This window comes from Triticum urartu, chromosome 1, assembly GCF_003073215.2.
Source record: "Triticum urartu cultivar G1812 chromosome 1, Tu2.1, whole genome shotgun sequence".
NCBI classification, from domain to species: Eukaryota; Viridiplantae; Streptophyta; class Magnoliopsida; order Poales; family Poaceae; genus Triticum; species Triticum urartu.
In genome coordinates, this window is record NC_053022.1 from 12,026,624 (window position 1) to 12,043,156 (window position 16,533).

Here is a 16,533-nt window from a genome sequence, read left to right on the forward strand (position 1 = left end):
TCTTGACATTGTTTCAGTTTTATTAGAAAAGAATTTTTCATCTAAGTACCAACTCTGTAGTCGGCACCATCACCTACTAACCAGTCTTATTAGAAAAGAAATTAGTTTAGTTACTTTCTTCTCTCTCTGACTGAAGTTTAGTTACTTGACTGCTGGACTCGTACATACTAATGTCAGAAGGATCACAGTTTTTATTCGACTCTAACGGATTCGTCTTTTATCTTTTAATCTCATTGACATGGGCGCAACAAACCAGTGGACTTGTCCCAAAGCCTGGCCAGCGCCCCCTCCCCTCACCCTGTGGCATCCCATATAGTGATGGCTCCATGCCCACATACGAAAGAGGATAGTCAACTTTTGTTTGCAAGAATATATGTAGTGTTGCTTCTGAATTTTTAAAAAAGATTGGTATTATTATTTTGAGATATGAGACTGACATAGTGACATGTTTATTTTACTGGCTTGACCTAGAAATTTACAATTTAATGTACCAACTCTATTAGCATCATTAATCCTTTAGTATTGACTATGGAAAACTTTAGAAAAATCACATAATTTTTCTTTCGTCTCAAGTTTGTCATCCTGGTCTATAGTCCCATCTTTCTCCTTAGATCCCTACGGTGCTCATCCCCATCAGGTTCATAAAGTTATTTGCAAAATTCTGGAATTCAATGTTCCATATATTTATAGTGTTAGTTACATCACAAGTAATTTCCAAGTTTACCAGTTGACAAATATATTTTTGGCTACCAGATGAGGTGACTGGTACTCCGCAGATGAAAATCTATGCGGTACAACTTAACCAAACAATCAAACACATATATTTGCTGGGAATTATTCTTTTCACACTGTTTAAAATACACTTCCAAACTACAAAATGGATAAGATTTAAAAACAATTACAAACCAAGTGAATAATGAAGTTGGATGTCTTCTTCTCATTAGGCGCCCATTTCACCTTGGTCCCGATAAGGTTGATGCTTGAGGCTGAACTGAATATGCGGATATATTATCTTGAACAGGCATGACTGAATTTGCATCGATAAATCTGTTAAGAATTGCACTTTCTATGCTTGTCACACCTTCCAGTACCTTGATCACCGTTGACATGGAAGGCCTTTGACAGCCATCATTTAGCAAGCACCACATTGCAAGCTTCATCATTTGAATCACTTGCTCCTGGTGTGAGAGCATGTCTTCACTATGCTTGTCAATCAGATCACTCAATTGATTATCTCGAGCCTTTCCTCGTAACAAATTGATGAGGTTGGAACTCGCCTCAGGCAGAGAATTATCAATATTTTTTCTCCCACTTATTAGTTCCATGACAACAACTCCAAAGCTGTAGACATCAACTTTCTCAGTGATTTGCGAGGTTAACCATTCAGGTGCCAGATACCCAGGCGTGCCTCTCATCACCGTCATTACCTTGCTTTGATCCCTGTCTATTAACTTAGATAGCCCGAAATCAGCCACTTTGGCGTTGAACTTCTCATCTAAGAGAATATTTTGCGGTTTGATGTCCAAATGAGCTATCTTTCGCCTGCACTCCTCGTGAAGATAGCATAGGCCTTTGGCAATATCCAGAATGATTCTACACCGCGTGCACCATTCGAGTGGGGCATTGTTGTGGCGGTAATGGATCCACCTATCAAGTGACCCTCTTGGCATATATTCATATACTAGAAGCCTCTGAGATTTCTCTGCACAAAAGCCAATCAGCCTGACAAGATTGATGTGTTCGATGCTTCCAATTGTCTCTACCTCTGCCAAGAATTCTTTCTTTCCTTGTCTAGCACTTTCCAAACGTTTCACTGCAACTCTCTCTTCACCTAATTTCCCTTCATAAACAGATCCAAATCCACCTTCTCCAAGTTTTTTATTGAACCCCTGAGTGCATTCTCTTAGCTTCTGAAAAGAGAACCTGGCCGGCATTCTAGCAAATTGATCAAAATTGAAGTCTTCATCTTTCTTGTCATAATATGCTCTCCTCTGTAAATAAAGGGTGACAGCAATAGCAAGTAATACAACAATAATAATAGCTGGGATTGTAGTGCCTAAAATGAGGTTGCTGTTGTTTGCAGCAGCTGAGTTGGAAGGGCCAAGCTGCACCTTGATGAAAACAGAGTTGTTGTAATCAAGAGGTTCAAATTTTATTGATTGCAAGGAGAAGACCTTGGTCACCCACCGGCAATAACCTTCGGTTTCATTCTGGTAAAACCTGAAGGTGACGGCCCTGCAGGAGCAGTTTTTCAAGCAGGCTTGTTTACAATCATCTTGGTTGGTTTCATTCATAATGTGGTCGCTCAAATCAAAGTAAGAAACTTCGTTAAGGGTTAAGAGCCGATGTTGCTGCATTTCTTGACAAGAGATTGGGTTCAGGGGTGTGCAACCAAGACTTTCTTCGGGGCCACCAATCGGCTTGAAGTAGCCTGAACTATTGTTATCCTGAAGGGGACAGGTGCACTTCCTGCCTGTGCATATTCCATACTCCCCGCACACAGTTGGGAAACCACAATCACCAAATTTTGGCTTCATTACATCATACACAGCAGGCCATGTTTCTTCCCCAGTATTCCATTCATACATCCAAAGGTGGCCATTAGACTCTAGTCTCATGAACTGGGTGGCCCTAGCTGTTGGCAATGAGATGCTATTCATATCTTGATATTTTGGGTCGACAAAGATGCTGAGGCTGCCATTCATGAATGTAACCTTTGTTGTATCATTTCCTTCCTTGTTGTCGTTTGATTCCGCCATATAGTAGATCTGTGGTGGTGCGGACACAATGTAAGCATACAAACCATCCGCGCGTACAGTGACATAAAACTGATTCTCTGTCCAATTTGTTGCAGATGTACTTGCTGTGAGCCTCATGCCCTCCAGAAGTGACTGTCCAGGGACCAACGCGTCGGTAGGATGATCAAATGACTGCCATACAGTTGCATTCATCAAATCAAACAGCACCAGATTGCCGATGTTGGTGATCATCATGCCAGCTACCGACCGCCGTGAGGTACCGGTCGACCAGACCAGGCTACCATCAGCATCTCGAAGGACCAATTCTCCATCCGAAGTTAGCTCAACGGTGGCATTCTCCCTGACAGGACGAGCCCGGTTGGCCGACCAGACCACCGGTGGATTCCCATCAACTATACGGGTGTCAGCGTTGGTTTGGACAATGAACACGGCAAAGTAGAACTTGTCGCAAGGTGGGGCACAGAAGAATCCCGTGGCAAAGGACTGGCTATAGTATTTATTACTTTGTGAACGGAGGAGGATGGGGCGCACAGCTAAACCTCCTCTGTAGTGGACGTGCGGGAGGGAGGCGTTGTTGTTGATCCACAGCGTCGAGAGGTTGGCTGTCGGATAGCCAAAGCCTTGTGCCGCGGAGAACAACGGTGCTGCAGTTGCAAGTACGAGGAAGAAGAGACTGACAGGACCCATGGTGCTTGAAGCTGAATGGTAACGGAGACTGCATACATGGAAAGCCAGTAAGCAACTGAAGAAATGCAGGGATGAGCTTGCAGAGGGGAGAGATAGTATACCGAGTCGATGGAGCTTGATCGTTGGAAAGATTATCTCGGAGACGCGGTGGTGCCTGGACTCCCGAGTGGTCAACCGATCAAAGATCGTCTCCCTCTCACAGTATCTAACCACACAGTAGACAGTATCATGATAACATCCCAGGTCTCAATAGTCACTAGTTCCAAAAGGTCACTATCTAGGTCTGCTGGCACAGGTCATTTTCGTGGTAGTTGCTCGCCTACTGCGCACTACTCTTCCTTATTCAAAACAAAACTAGGTGTGGATGTTAACATAAATATTTTCATAAGAAGCTTGACATATAGTACCAATTAAGAGGTCACTGACATGCACTAAAAAAAATGGCAAGTACGACGTTCTTCAGATCAAGTCATATATGGTTGTCATCCAGCATTGTCTTTTCATGTAATAATATCTGCTGTTGGCACAAAGAACATTGACAGCTTCGGTTTACGTATACATGACTAACTTGATGGACGAGCTGCCATTTGGACCTAGTGCCTGTTGCTGATCTTATTGGCTGCCTTGCGAGTTGCCGCCCAATTGTAAATGGTGCTGCTAGAAGTGCCATTTTTTCTGCACTTTTCAGAGACTCGCCTCGGAGCTGCAACGCAGGCGCATCAGATACCAGGTAATTTAATGAACAAGTCGCCATTTGGCGCCCATGGATAGTTGCGGTTCGTATGGATGCTGGTGGAACGTACACTTCACTCTTGATTTGGGCGGGGGTTGCTATTATGCAGGTGCAGTTGTTTTTCTGCGTGATGAGAATTTTTAACATCAACATTCCTGAAGAAGAGTGGGACACAACACACATTTGCATTGATCTTGCTGAGCCGTATTTATTCAGGAGAGAACCTCAGGTGCCGAGCACCACTACTGTTTCTAACTGCACCACTACACGCCGTAAGTGGGTGATCATGGGAACATGGGCGCTGCGTTCTTTGATTAGGCACAGAGGCACACAGCACAAACTATTTACCTTCTCTGGAAGTCGTGTAGAAAATGAAATAAATCTTCTTAAGGTATTGGACCAAGTAATCCTACTACTAATGTGATTTTCCTGCTCTGCAGCCCGGCCATGGTGGTTCTGTCCTGCTTGAAGAGGATGAGGATGAAGAGCTCCACCCTTGTCGATGCCGAGAGAGAGAGAGAAACTTGTGGGGGAGGAAGATGAGGATAGGAGGTTGAGATTATATGCAGATGTCTCTAAGTTAAAACCACCTCTATCTAACAGTTCGGATCTTTTCCAGGGGCAGCGAGGATGAAAGGAAAGCATCTCCAAATCCTCCCGAGGTTCGGCGATTCGTTTCGTTTCTCAACTGTTCCTACTGAATCCTTGCTAGGTTCTTTGATATGGCTGTGGCCGTGTGCTTCCAGGAGTTAACAGTTAGTACTAGATGTGTCGATTGGTGCTGTATATCTTGGGAGGGATTTGGAAAACAGAAGAGTTTGGAAGTGTTTTTTGATGACTTTGGTTTAGGATCTTTTTTGGAGTTCAAACCAAGATAATTTTACCTGTGCCCCTCTTGCTAGTATGACTGTCATATACTCCTACATAATATGAATCTTGGATTTACCAAGATGCATTCCAAAAGTTTGAGGTAGACAGCAAGTCAGCAACTACTAAATTTGGAAGCGGGGACAAGAAACGGGTCTTGTGTGAGTCATCCTATAATTTGACAACATTGGAATTCTCGTCCAACAATATGTCCATTTGGATGTTCTGAAGAAAATAAGTATTATGTCGTCTGTATATATTGTACACTTCCTCTCTTTTTGTTTCTTCCATTTATTATGTCCAATAATATAATTTTAGCTTTTTTTTAGAAAAGGAGGATGACCCCCGGCCTTTGCATCTGGACGATGCATACGGTCACTTTATTAATTATTTTCACAAGACCTTACAAAGTCATACAACAGTAAGACTAAAGCCGCCATCTAAGCAACAAACTGTCGCTACACCTATCCAGTTGATGAAGGGGCACAAATAGCCTGGGCCTAATACCAAACAGACATCGCATCCAAGCCTAACATCTAAGACCTGAGACCCCAAGCTAGCCACTTGCCGGGTCTGGGGCACATACTGGTCCGGCGTGCTCTCAGAGGCCGCCGCCGCCAACTGCCACTGCTCCATCTTCAGAACTGTACTGATGCATCAACCTTGCTCGGTCCAGCTATCGTCGACGCCACCACGGCGCCCAACGGCACCTCCTCCCTGCGCGCAAACAGCCGTACACGTCGCGGTCGTCACTGATACACCTCAGCGCCATGCTGCCACGTATCACCAGCCGACACAGCTTGAAGCCCTTGGAGGATTTGTCGTGCGTAGCACCTGCCGACCAGGCATGACCAAGCGTAGCACCTGTCGGTCAGGCATGACTTGACATCTCCACCGAAGCTCCGTGCAATACGAAGCCGCTCCACCTCCCGCCTCGGACTTCCAGCGCTGCTCCACAAAACGACGCTCCCAAGAGAGAAACGACACCGCGGTGCCGCCATCGTCCGGTCTGGAACACCAGATCCTAGGGTTTCCCCCGGAGCAATACAAGTGGGTTGACGGTAGTCACATGACGATGCCTTCATCAAGGTAACGACGTGGAACGCCGCCATCGCCCGCCGTCGGCTCGGTTTTCACCGGCAACTACATCACCCCGACTCGTAACTGGTGCCAGATGACAGATCCCGAGATCCGAACACCCAGCCTCAGGCTGTCCACCTCTGACGAAAGAGATGACCACCACCGCCGGCTGCACTGGTCAGAACAGATCTGATCGGAGGTGCCGCCGACGAGACCACCAGGCCCTCCACGCCGCCGTTGCCTGATCTGAAGGCAGCATGCACGCCGCGCAGCCAAGCCGGCCGCCGTTGACGTAGCCGCCGCCGCCCAAAGGGCCATCCGCAGCGCCGCAGCCCTGGCCTCCGCCGCGCCAAGCCATCGCCGTCCGAGGACGGGCCGGCCTCCCGCCGCCTGCCGCCATCCGCCGCGCTGCAAATCTCAGATCGGTCGCGCCACCACACGCCTTGGGGTCCTCCCCACCCCGGAGACGCGCGAGAGAGGAGATCCCCCGCCACCGCCGTCGGCCCCTGGGCTTAGCCCGGCGGCGTCTTCCGGCGGCGGCGGAGGAAGGGGAGGAGGAAATTTGCGGCGGCGGCGGCTAGGTTTCTAGCCGCCCGAGTCGCCCCAGGGGGAGGACGACGCGGGCGTCGGGCCTGCTTCTGGTTAAGCAAAAGATATAATTTTAGCTAAGAACATCAAAGTTATCGTCCAATATTACTTCCACTTGCGTCTAAAGTTCTCGGCAGAATTTGCTTTAGAATATATTAGATCACCCATTTTGTAGCCAACCTTACCAAACCATTCGTCCTCTTCTTCGATACAGTAGCAAAAATCCTCTACATCTGAGCTCGAAGCCTCAACAACTATGGCAGAGGCTGTTGTCGGGCAGCTGGTAGTCACACTCGGGGCCGCGCTGGCCAAAGAGGCGGCGATCTTCGGCGGGTCGCTGCTTGGTAAGGAAGCCACCGCCCTCAGGGGCCTCCTCGGCAAGATCCGCGAGTCCAAGGCAGAGCTGGAGAGCATGCAGGCCTACCTATAGGAGGCGGAGCGGTTCAAGGATACTGACAAGACCACCGCCATCTTCATCGGCAAGATCAGGGGCTGTTAGATAATAACGAGAATAAACGAGACACGAGAGACATAGATTTTTACGTGGAAACTCTTGCGGGAGAAAACCACGGACGCACGAAGGCGCAATCATTATGAAGAGGAGTATTACAAGCCTGAGACGACAGGCCGTCTGAGGTGCGACTACATGGGGTATATATGAGGGGCAACACATAGGAGTCATTGTAGGACAAGTAAACGAGTTGTACTCGTACGCGTCGATACCAACGCAAAAGGCCCACACCGTATGTACTACGTCTAGTCCAATACGATACTAGAATTTGGATCACAATTTAACAATCTCCACCTTGAGCCAAATTCCCTCCAGTAGTCGAAGAAAGTGAATAACTCCATTCAAATCAGCTTAAACACCTTGTGCGTCAAAGTCCATAGGACTAGTGAGAAATACCAACTAAGCCTGAGCAAAGCTCAAACTTATTGGTCGGAACTGGCTTTGTCATCATATCAGCTGGATTATCATGGGTACTTATCTTGCATACCTTCAAATCGCCTTCAACAACAACATCTCGAATATAATGAAATCTGATATCAATGTGCTTTGTCCTCTCATGATACATTGGATTCTTTGTAAGATATATATCACTTTGACTGTCACTAAATACGGTAGGGCAAGATGAGTCTCCACAAAGCTCAGTGTACAAACCTCTCAACCAGATAACTTCTTTGCATGCCTCAGAAATAGCCGTATACTCGGCATCAGTAGTGGAACAAGCCACAATAGACTGCAAAGTTGCTCTCCAACTCACAGCACAACCACCAATGGTGAAAACATAACCTGTGAGTGATCTTCTCTTATCCAAATCACCAGCAAAATCAGAATCAACAAAACCAACAAGTCCATCTCTACTTTTCCCAAATTGTAAATAAGCATTAGAAGTACCACGCAGGTATCTGAAAATCCACTGAACTGCTCTCCAATGCTCTTTTTCAGGATTAGCCATGTATCTACTGACAACACTCAATGCATATGATAAATCCGGACGAGAACAAACCATGACATACATAAGTGAACCAACTGCACTCGAATAGGGAACTCTAGACATGTACTCAATACCTGCATCTGACTTAGGACATAAAACTGATGATAATTTGAAGTGTGCAGCTAACGGAGTACTCACCGGCTTGGCATTATGCATATTAAAACGACGAAGAACTTTATCAATATAACCCTTCTGACTGAGATACACTTTTCCAGATGGTCTATCTCTGGATATTTCCACGCCAAGTATTTTCTTTGTTGCACCCAAATCCTTCATCTCAAATTCATTACTCAATTGCTTCTTTAGTTCATCAATATCTGACATACTCTTTGCAGCAATTAGCATATCATCAACATAAAGGAGCAAATAAATAGTTGAACCTTTGACAGTTTTCAAATAAACACAACTATCATAATTAGACCTTTTGAAACCTTGAGAGAGCATAAAGGTGTCAAATCTCTTGTACCACTGTCTCGGGGATTGCTTCAATCCATAAAGAGATTTCTTTAATTTACAGACAAGCTTTTCTTTTCCAGAAATAACAAAACCTTCAGGTTGTTCCATATAAATATCCTCTTCGAATTCTCCATGTAAAAATGCAGTTTTAACATCCAATTGTTCAAGCTCAAGATCATGCATGGCAACAATACTGAGTAAAGTGTGAATAGAGCTATGCTTCACAACAGGATAAAAGACTTCGTTATAGTCAATACCTGGAATCTGACTGTAACCTTTAGCAACTAACCTTGCTTTATATCTTGTCTCATCATTAGGAGAAACACCTTCTTTCCTCTTGAAAACCCACTTGCAACGAATAGGTTTCTTCTCTCTAGGCAGTTTTACTAAATCCCAAGTGCCATTCTTTTCAAGTGATTCCATCTCATCATGCATAGCGGTCATCCACTTATTACTATCACTATAAATAATAGCCTCGGAATATGAAGAAGGCTCAGCATTACCTTCAATTTCTTCTGCAACAGATAAAGCAAAAGAAACAATATTGCACTCTTTAATTAACCTGTCAGGTTTTATAGTACCGCGCCTAACTCTGTCACGTGCAAGATTCCAACTGGGTGGAACAATAGGCTGATTTGGAGTGGGAGTGACATTATCATCATTAACCACGGGTTCATGTGCATCAACAATTTCATTACGAGATGTATCACCTGAATCAATAACATGCTCCACCTGAACAGTAGGCTGCTGAATAGGAGGCTGTTGTTCACTCTCAACAGGAACATTAGTAGATGAAACATCATGTAACATAGCCGATTCATTAAAGATAACATTTCTGCTAATAACAACCTTCTGGGTTTCAGGATTCCATAATTTAAAACCTTTAACACCAGACTTATAACCAAGAAATATGCACTTAACAGCCCTAGGCTTCAATTTTCCATTATCGACATGAGCATAAGCAGTGCAACCAAAAACTCTCAACTGTGAATAATCAGCAGGTGAACTAGACCATACCTCAATTGGAGTTTTCTTATTAAGAGCAATAGATGGTGAACGGTTACTGAGATAACAAGCAGTGGAAGCGGCCTCAGCCCAAAAACGCATATGCAAACCTGCATTGGACAACATGCAACGGGCTCTGGAAATAATGGTCCTCTTCATACGCTCAGCAACACCGTTTTGTTGAGGAGTATAAGGAACAGTGTAATGTCTGACAATGCCTTCAGACTTGCAATAATTCTTAAATTGCTTAGAACAGAATTCCATACCATTATCAGTGCGAAGTATATTTACCTTCTTTTCAGTTTGTCTCTCAATCATAATCTTCCACTCCTTAAATGTTAAGAATGCTTCATATTTATGCTTCAAGAAATAAGGCCAAACTTTTCTCGAATAATCATCAATAATAGTCAGCATGTAACTAGCACCACCTAGTGACTTCTTGCGAGATGGTCCCCATAAATCAGAATGCACATAATCAAGAATACCTTCAGTTGTATGAGTCGAAGTGTTGAACTTCACCCTCTTGTGTTTGCCGAAGATACAATGCTCACAAAATTTCAATTTACCAGGTTCATATCCATCAAGAAGACCTCTCTTATTTAACTCTGCTAAACCAAGTTCACTCATATGTCCAAGACGCATATGCCAAAGGTTAGCAGCATCACAATCAGAATTCTTTGAAACAACTGGAGTAGCGTTACCTGAAACGGTCAAACCTCGAAGGTAATAAAGACCATTGGTCGAACTCAAATCACCTTTCATCACAATAAGGGAACCTTTGGTGACTTTCAAAACACTATCTCCACCTGAATACTTGTATCCCTTTGCATCAAGGGCACTCATAGAAATAAGATTTCTCTTCATCTTCGGAATATACCGAACATCTGTCAAAGTTCTGATTATGCCATCAAACATCTTGATTCGAATAGAACCTATGCCTTCATTGCATGGTGAATTATCAAAACCCAAAACGGAACCAGCAGAAGTAGTGGAATCAAAAGTAATAAATCAATCTCTATGTGGACACATATGAAAAGTGCATGCAGTATCAAGTACCCACTCATCATTGGTCTCAGCACATCCAGCAATAACGACAAGAGCATCATCGGAACTATCATCACGAGCAAAGTTAGCAGAATTTTCACCTTGTTTGTTACCTTTCCTCTTTTCCTTGTTCTGCAACTTGAAACACTCTGAGATGTCATGCCTGTCTCTCTTACAATACCTGCAATACTTCTTGTCTCTGGATTGCGACCGGCCCCTGTAGTCGTTCTTACTTTTGCCTCTGTTTCCATTATTGGAGTTCTTTTCCTTTGTCCTGCCACGAACAGATAATCCCTCGGCTTGGGATGAACTCGAACCATCATGAGGCACCATTAATTTCATCTTCTCCTTAGAGTTCAAAGCTTCATAAACTTCATTAAGTGTGAGAGTATCACGACTGTATAATATGGTGTCTCGAAAATTGATATAAGAACTTGGCAGTGAACAAAGTAACATTAGAGCAGTATCTTCCTCTTCATACTAAACCTCCATTGCAGCTAGATCAGATATGATCTCTTTAAATTCTGAAATATGATTTAAAACATTACCTTCCTCGGGTAACCTGTGCAGGAATAATTTTTGCTTCAGATGCATCTTGCTGATGAGATCTTTAGTCATGCAAATACCTTCCAGCTTTAACCATAGAGCGGCGGCAGTTTTCTCTCTCAAAACTTCCTGCAAAATATTATTATGCAAATGGAGTTGAATTTGTGACAAAGCCTTACAATAAATTCTTTTCTCCTCAGCAGTCCAGTCCTCAATTTGGTTCTTCCCAGAACTATCCAGTGCTACATCATAGTCGGCATGTGCCAACAACGCCCGCATGTTGACTTGCCATAGGGTAAACCTTGTGTCACGATCCAGCAGCGGAAAATCGTACTTCATGGATGCCATGAGTAGATAAATCTGTGTGCACAAAGTAGTACAAGTCGATAGAAAAATTCTTGACAGAATTTAAATTACGCGGAGCAAAAACTAGGAACAGTAGCACCTGGTAGCTCGGGTAATCGAAGACCAAAAGCTTGATCTGTAGCTTGACGTGACGAATAGTACTAGTAGTCAAATCACGTAGTGGATCAGATGTGAATTAAACTACTGCTTTGCTTCTGGCCGGCGAGCAGTAGTACTACTAGCTTTTGCTTCGGTTGATGACGTGCGAATCAATTACTAGTACTAGTTGAAGTAGTACGAGCCGATCAATGCTTGACGTGATGCGAAGCAACAGCAGCAGCCTCGGGACTTGAACGAAATAGTAGCAGCTACTACTCGGCGACGCTGTACGTGGAGCAGCGGAACTTGATGGAACGGCCAGCTGATGTGGATGCTGCGTACTCGGGGCTTCAAGCGTATATACGCAGCAGCGGCAACTTGTGGAAATCCAGTCGAACTCGGCTTCCTTTATCGATCTGGATTCGGTTCGCCGGGTCGCGTCGGCGGCGGCACACAGGACGCCGTAACCCTAATTCTCTCGTCTCAAATCTCGTATCTGAAACCTTAGCTCTGATACTACTTGTTAGATAATAACGAGAATAAACAAGACACGAGAGACACAGATTTTTATGTGGAAACCCTTGCGGGAGAAAACAAAGGACGCATGAAGGCGCAATCACTATGAGGAGGAGTATTACAAGCACGAGACGACAGGCCGTCTGAGGTGCGACTACATGAGGTATATATGAGGGGCAACACATAGGAGTCCTTGTAGGACAAGTAAACGAGTTGTACTCGTACGCGTCGGTATCAACGCAAAAGGCCCACACCGTATGTACTACGTCTAGTCCAATACGGTACTAGAATTTGGATCACAATTTAACAGGGGCCTTGCCTTCCAGGTCGAGGACGTCGTCGATGAGTTCACCTACAAGCTGGAGGACTACAAGCACGGAGGGTTTGCTGTCCAGATGAAGAAGAGGCTCAATGATATCAAGACCTGGCACTGCCTCACGACCATGCTCCAAGAAATCGAAACCAAGCTTCAGGATGCCAAGCGGAGGAAGAAGGATTACACCATCATCAGCAGACCTGCTTCTGCTGCCAGATCGATGAGTAAAGGTCAAGCTCTGCACTTCACCAGGGATGAGGACCTTGTGGGGATCGATGAAAACAAGGAGATATTGATACGGTGGCTGACCAGCGGTGGTGATGGTCTGGAGCAGTGCAGCAGCAAAGTCATCACAGTGTGGGGGATGCCTGGCGTTGGTAAAACCACTCTGGTTGCTCATGTGTACAGTGTCATGAAATTGGATTTTGATGCCACGGCCTGGGTAACCGTGTCGGAGAGTTACCGTATTGAGGACCTGCTGAAGAAGATTGTGGCCGAGTTCGGCATTGCAGTCGACGTTGCTAAAATTGAGATGAGAGGCCTAGTAGAGTCCATCCACAACTACCTTCAAGGTTAAAAGTACATCTTGGTCCTGGATGATGTTTGGGCTGCACGTGTTTGGTGGGAGATAAGAAATGTCTTCCCAACATCTAACTGTACCGGACGATTTGTTATCACATCAAGGAACCATGATGTGTCACTGTTGGCAACTAGGGAGTCTGCAATTCACTTGGAACGGTTACAACCACATCACTCCTGGGTGTTGTTTTGCAAAGGGGCCATTTGGAATGATAATGTCAATGAGTGCCCGTTGGAATTGCAAGAATTGGCTTGGAAGTTCATAAGAAAGTGTCAAGGCTTGCCTATTGCTAATGCATGCATTGGACGCCTACTCTCCTACAAAGCCCCAACTCTTGCCGAATGGGAGAGTGTGTATATGGGTTTGGATTCACAGTTGATAAAAGATGTGATCCCTGATGCTCATATGATTCTGAAGGTTAGTTTGGAGGACCTTCCATATGATTTGAAGCATTGTTTCTTACATTGTGCAACTCTCTTATTTGCAATTGTAACAGACTACCCTGATCTTTTATAAATGAATATGACATGCGTATGGAGTTTCCCTAAAGGTTTCTGGTAAAAAAATTATCGTATATCATAATCATTTTTCCCTGATAATAATGATGAGAAGTAAATCAGTGCATTAATTTTATTGGATTACTATTGCCTTTTTTATTGAGCGATACACATGTTCAGGTGCTCACAATTAGGATGATCTAAACCAATGGATCGGGATGCCTCTTTGGATGTTTCTATATTGGTATAGATTAGTGTAGTTGTTTCTATCAGTGGTTAAACATATACTCAACCGAATATAATAACAATATTTGCACATTCAGGGAACTCAGGTTGCTTCTTTACTGCAATATGAGAAGTTCATAAACGAATTAAATACGCAACAACAGACGTACATCATCTTGATAGGACTGGGTGAACTTCTCAAGACACCTAACATGAAAATGAGACATCTACTGTGTCAGGCCATCACTTATTCATATGATCTAGAGCATGGTTCCTTTATCATTAATGGGAGACCCTGTAGGATCACTCTACTCCCTCCTTCCATCTATATAGGGCCTAATGCGTTTTTCGAGACTAACTCTGACCAAATTTTAGAGCAATAATATATGACATGCAAGTTACACAAAGCATACCGTCAAATTCGTATGGGAAAGGAGCTTCCAATGATATAATTTTCATATTATGCATCTCATGTACTATTAATCTTATCAATAGTCAAAGGTGGTCTTGAAAAACGCATTAGGCTCTATATAGATGAAAGGAGTACAAGATGTAGAGCATATAACATGCCTGCCCAGCATGGGGAGGTAGCACGTCCCTTCAAATTTGAGTTATACTATGGAGTTGTGGAAGGAACTGAAAGATCTCAATGACACAAAAATAAATTTGAAAGGATTGCTAGACAAGATGAAGGATGACACCACTCTTAATTTTTGTCAGACCATTTGTCTTCCATACAATAGGCAAGTACCTATGCCTGATAACATAGCAATATGTCGATAACAAATACCTTGGGATTGTTAGAAACGTTTAAACAATAAAGGCCACAAATCTTGGACAGCTCACGCTTTAACATATTATGTCTAGCATCAACAAATTTATAATTGGTGGATCAGTTACGATCCATACATTATGGAAAAGTTTTTAAACCGCTTTTGTTGTCAAACAGACGTGGTACTATGAGAAGTTCATGGTGTACCAATTGAAATCCAAAATCTCGAATGTATCAAGGTTAAGATTAAGGCCACTAATCCAGAATTGGAGTGAGAAGAAGGCACACAAGATTGACAACATAATCAACAAAACTTATTTAGGAGTTGGAGAGGTAAAGTATCAATATTGTAGGTAGATTATCTACCATATATTTGAGATAATACTAATAACACTAAAATGCAGTATATTAAGATGGTACGCTAGCCAAATCGGAGACTAATGTTCAGTTACATGAGTTACATCAGCCATAATTACATATTGTAAGTTTGCAACTACAATCGAAGTTATATGATTTTAACTGCTTGTAAGTTCCTAACAAAGTGTCAAGGCTTGCCTATTGCTATTGCATGCATTGGACGCCTACTCTCCTGCAAAGCCCCAACTCCTGTCGAATGGGAGAGTGTGTATATGGGTTCACAGTTGATGAAAGATGTGATCCCTGATGCTCATATGATTCTGAAGGTTAGTTTGGAGGACCTTCCATATGATTTGAAGCATTGTTTCTTACATTGTGCACTATCCCCAGAAGATTATGTATTATAGAGGAAGACAATGAGGTAGTGGATTGCCGCGGGATTTATTAGGGAAAAGGAAGGAAACATAACATTGGCGGAAGTGGCAGAAGGATACTTGGCTGAGCTTGTGAACCGAAGCCTACTACAGGTAGAAAAAAGGAATTATTCCGGACGGCTGAAACACTGTCGGATGCATGATGTCATACGCCTTCTTGCCCTCAACAAAGCCAAGGAGGAATGCTTTGGTAAGGTTTATGATGGCTCTTCTACTGGGACATTCTCTATAGAGGGTGCACGTCAAATATTGGTCCAGGGGAGAAATCTTGAAAAACTGAGCAGATCTGGTGCAACACAGCTCCGTGCTCTCCATGTATTTGAGAGGTATATCGATATTGATTTGTTGAAACCTATCCTAACATCTTCAAATCTGTTGTCAATGTTGGATCTGCAAGGTACTCGTGTCAAAATTCTGCTTAATGAGGTATTTGACTTGTTTAATCTGCGTTATCTGGGCCTTAGATATACCGATCTTGAAATCCTGCAAGAAATAGTGGGGAGGTTACGAAATTTGGAAGTCTTGGATGCTGCACATTCTAAGCTAACGTATTTGCCAAACCGTGTTGTAGAACTTAAAAAATTGAGATACCTGTACGCATTTCCTACCAGCGATCACAAATTGGAAGTATACGTGGGGTCAAGACGCCCCTTGGTATACAACGCTTGGCAGGATTGCGGGCTCTTCAGTCCATTGTCTCGACTCCAGAGTTTCTGCATGAAGTTGGAGCTTTGATAGAGCTAAGAACATTTGATGTGTGCAACGTTTGGAGTAAACACTCAGTAGACTTGAGCAATGCTGTCAATGGAATGAGCCATCTTGTTCATCTAGAAATCCATGCTGCAACTGAGAAGGAGGTGCTGCAGCTGGAAGGACTATATTTACCTCCAACCCTTTCTTGGCTTGGTTTCGCAGGGCAGCTAGAAAAAACATCTGAGGGAGTCCTGGATTAGAGGGTCTCCGGACAGCCGGACTATATCCTTTGGACGGACTGTTGGACTATGAAGATACAAGATTGAAGACTTCGTCCCGTGTCCGGATAGGACTCTACTTGGCGTGGAAGGCAAGCTAGGCAATACGGATATGTATATCCCCTCCTTTGTAACCGACCTTGTGTAACCCTAGCCC

At 43.9% G+C, this 16,533-nt stretch overlaps 1 protein-coding gene and 1 pseudogene across 1 annotated transcript; one reads left to right on the forward strand and one right to left on the reverse strand.

The window, feature by feature from the left end:
- On the reverse strand, window positions 1–3,461 carry LOC125542591 (G-type lectin S-receptor-like serine/threonine-protein kinase SD2-5). The gene has a single exon (XM_048705674.1). It carries the CDS (start codon window positions 3,444–3,446, stop codon window positions 954–956), a length of 2,493 nt encoding a protein of 830 aa, XP_048561631.1. The 5' UTR covers window positions 3,447–3,461; the 3' UTR covers window positions 1–953.
- Window positions 3,462–4,752: 1,291 nt separating this feature from the next.
- On the forward strand, window positions 4,753–16,327 carry LOC125542604 (annotated as a pseudogene).
- The last annotated feature ends 206 nt before the right edge of the window (window positions 16,328–16,533 follow it).